The 3966-nt window shown below is 41.1% G+C and overlaps 1 protein-coding gene across 1 annotated transcript in view; it reads left to right on the forward strand.

Annotated features, from left to right (window-relative positions):
- The window catches only part of WIPF1 (WAS/WASL interacting protein family member 1), an 83648-nt gene that overhangs the window by 63062 nt on the left and 16620 nt on the right, over nucleotides 1-3966 (forward strand). Inside the window, exons 3-4 of the mRNA XM_018572398.1 lie at nucleotides 1260-1389; nucleotides 2544-2720. Of these exons, the coding sequence (XP_018427900.1) occupies nucleotides 1260-1389; nucleotides 2544-2720 (307 nt within the window). The remainder of the gene's footprint in view (nucleotides 1-1259; nucleotides 1390-2543; nucleotides 2721-3966) is intronic.

A 3966-nucleotide genomic window follows, 5' to 3' on the forward strand; every position in this document is an offset into this window, starting at 1 on the left:
ATGGTCACCGGGACAGGAAGTGAGGGGAAATCTCCCCACTGGAGACACATTTAACAATATAAACCTGACAAAAGTGCTAAGCATTCTTCACTCTGTCCAAAGATAAACAAAAATAGTTTTATTTAAACGACTGGATGGTGGCTTCTTGAATGCGGGTGGATGCCCCAGCGGCTGTTTACATACAAGCGTTCAGGTGGCTATAGAGCAGGGGTAGCCAAACTCCGGCCCTCCAGCTGTGGTGGAACTACAAATCCCACGAGCCATTGCAAGATTCTCACAGCCAAAAACATGACTCCCGGAGAGAGATGCATCATGGGATTTGTAGTTTCACCACAGTGTGTGATTTATTTTTCTTCCTCCCTCCGCCACCACCTATCCCGGGCTCTGCTGTCCCCCCATGCCGGCGGAGTGTAAAAAAAAAGTCACAAAATGTTTATTCCTTCGCCCCCCATACATAGAAACGCAAACATGCGTCAGGTGCGCCTACGTGCAAAAATGACGATTGTGCCACACATGTTACATATCACCACGAACGTCAGAGTGTGAGCAATAATTCAAGGGCCATCAATCACTGTTAACACTAAACTGATGAGCAGTAATTGCTTTTAAAGCGTTGTCTATGGCCAATTTTGGGCATGGTAGTTTCGCAGGCATGCTTGGGGTCTATTTAACCAACGTAACCCCATCTTTTATATTTTACCAAATATTTAGGTTTTTTTTTATATAGTAAAAAATAAAAAGCCCAGTGGTGATTAGATATCACAAAAAAAAAGCTCTCTCTTTCCTTAAAAATGGTATAAAATGAATTTCCGTACAGCACTGCATGATGGAATAAATGTCAGTCAAAGTACCTTAGCTTTGAATATTGAAAAATGGCCTGGCCAGGAAGGGGGTTTAGCACCCAGTTATTCACGAGATTGGTTCCCTTCACATCATGGCTTCCCAGGGAATATTAAGAGGAAACTGGAGCAGATAGAATATGGTAACTAATCATCTTCTCAATTTCATTCATTTTCAAAGCTAAATTAAAGAGAGAAGCTGATTGGTTACTATGGGCAGCTGCTCCAGATTCAGCCTGCTCCAGTTTTGATAAATTCCCTTCATTTGTGTTTATGATGAGCAGGGTCCATTTAATCCTCTTGTACGGTTTTGTAACTGTATTATCTCACCATATGTTGTACAACGCTGCACAAACTGTTGGCATTATTTAATTCCTGTATTATAATAATATTATTAATAATTACATGTTTTTATTGCAGGCAAATACAGTAAAACCCAATTTATCTAAATGTGAGGTGTCGGGGAGAAATGCTCTGTTGTCTGATATTTCAAAAGGAAGAAGACTCAAGAAGGCCGTCACCAATGACAGAAGTGGACCAGTTTTTGAGAGTAAGTTTGTTATCCAATTGTTTTAAAAGATACAATGCGGCATGCAACACTTGGTCGTGTTTTGTCAATGTTCTGTCCAAATCAAACGTATAAAAAGTTAGTTTACCCAAAGCTGATACTTGAGTTTTGGTTGGATATAGTACTTGGGGGTTGAATCACCTACCAATTTCTTATAGTTTTTTTTAGCAGTTGAGTATTGTGCCGTGTTGGCCATCCATTAGTGCAGAATATTTAAAGTTTAAGTGATGGACTTTATTGGCTCACTTAAGTTCCTAAAGATGCAAGCTTTTGGGTTTCTTAGATTCTTTCATCTGGCTTTTTTATGTTCCTAAAAATAGTTCTGAAACCCACATATTTATGATTTATATTTCCTTGCTCTACCCTGTAACTGTATATAAATATCTGGGCCTCAGAAATCTACTAAGCCTGACCTAAGGGATCTTGGGAATCACTGTCCAGAAGAAAGGACAGTGTCGGCACCAATTCAGAGATGATTTGAGGATCTACAGCCGAGTGATACACAAATCGGATACATTTTTGTTAATGTACTTGAATGCATTTTTAAGATTTAACTAGACTTCAAAAATACTTAAACACCATCACAGTTCGAAGCAGAAGTTAACAAGGGAAAACTACAATCACACACTGTAAGCAGGTATACAATTTTCTTGGCATGATCTGAACGCTGTAGAGAATTTACCCAGAATGTAGGTGCCAGTGCACGACCCATTATATTCTGAGATAACGGAACAAATGCTGTCTCACTTAAATCAGCCCCGTTCTTGCGACTTCCCACAAAGTTACAGTACTAATCCGAGTGATCACTGGGGAAGAGGAGACTGAGAAAATGTTTCCCCCTGCCTGCAGCATACTTATGACAACTTCTCTCATGATTTAGGCCCAGGCTCTATCGCTTTACTTGAATACTTGAACTCAACGTCTGCTTTTTAATAAGAAAAGGTAGATTGTTTGAAGAAAAAAAAACTGTTGCTGTATATTGCGACGTGTGTATCCAGGCAGACTTGTAGGTACTAATAAGTTAATGCTAAATGACAAAACAAATTTTGTAGTAATGGGATCTATCTTTTATGGTGTTTTTAATGACGTATGTTGATGTGGATTTAAAAAAAATTTGTTTTTTTTTATCCTAACAGAACCTAAAACCTCTCCTGGAGGTGGCGGTGGAGGAATGGGGGGTGGTGGTGGTGGTGGCGGCGGAGGAGGAGGAGGAATGGGAGGTGGCGGAGGAGGATTCGGTGGACCTCCTGGATTAGGCGGATTGTTTCAAGGAGGAATGCCAAAGCTTCGATCCTCAGGAGGCAGAGAAAATGGTAATAACCTACACTATTTCCATATGATGTACCATCTAATAGTGTCTAAGTTGTTATGAAATGATATGGAATGTAAACTGTCTTGCACATTTTCATCTATTCTATGAGACTGAAAGGTGGATTAACTGCTGTTGGCAACGCCTTGTGCCACCTAGTGGCCAAGAAAATATATGGCAAAGAATCTAGTACAACTACAATTCTTATTTCAAGTACAGGTCAAGCTCAATAGGCTAGTTAGCCTATGACTTCTTATCTCACTTGGAATCTACACTGGCAAGATTTCCTGCCATAGTTCCCAGCTCCTTTTCTGCGCACCTTGAAATTCTTTCTACAATGGTAAAATTTGTTACAGGTGTTTCCAATCCTTTTCATTGTATTCTCCATGACATAAAGTCAATATAATATTGTACAGGGGAAGGGGGGAAGAATTAAAAAGCAATAATAATGCCCCATCAGGTGCACCTCCCAGGGAACTCTGTAGCCACTAAGAGACATAAGAAATCATCAGGCGGTTGGCCAGGATCCTACAACTTTACTATATAGAGGGCTTTTCCTTCTCTAGAAGTTGAGATTAAGTCCCTTCAACTTCCATTTTGTGTCACTCAGCTGTCAATGCTAGAGCTTCCCGTGGCAACAAAAGCTCTGACATTTGACAATTGAATGAGGAGGTTTGTTTTCTAATGTTGCAAGGAGGTAGGGCCCAATTTAAACTTTATGAGAAGTTGTGGCCCCGTGTACAGCCTGAACCTAAGATCCCAAGTTCTCCTCAGGCATAAAATATTTGGTTTAAAGACAAACACAGGTACTTAGTGCCCGCATATTTCCAGTAATGTTACTTTATATACTTTGGCGGTCATGACAGGTTCAATTTACAGAAAAACCTAGACAAAAATATTCTTAACCCTTGCAGTGGGGCAACCCCCACCCCACAAGGCCTAACTGTTTATTTTCACTCTTAGACAAAAATGAGCATACAAGTTCTACTCACCTCAGCATTGCAGCCGGCTGGCTGTTAGACCGGTCCCTGCAGTCTTGCTCCCCTTCCGCTCCAGTGGTCTAAGGTCCTGTGAGTCAACATGTTCAATACAGTGTATAGGATGTGAGGACGCCAAGGGACATGCCATCGCTGGAGTGGATGAGGAGACAGGCTGCAGGACCAGTCTAGAAGCCGGGAGCTGTGAGGTTCAGGCGGGTGTGACTTTATTTTCACTCCTAGACAAAAACTAGCACCTAACCCTTGCAGTGC

Source organism: Nanorana parkeri, unplaced genomic scaffold (genome assembly GCF_000935625.1).
Source record: "Nanorana parkeri isolate BGI_ZX_2015 unplaced genomic scaffold, ASM93562v1 scaffold44, whole genome shotgun sequence".
NCBI classification, from domain to species: domain Eukaryota; kingdom Metazoa; phylum Chordata; class Amphibia; order Anura; family Dicroglossidae; genus Nanorana; species Nanorana parkeri.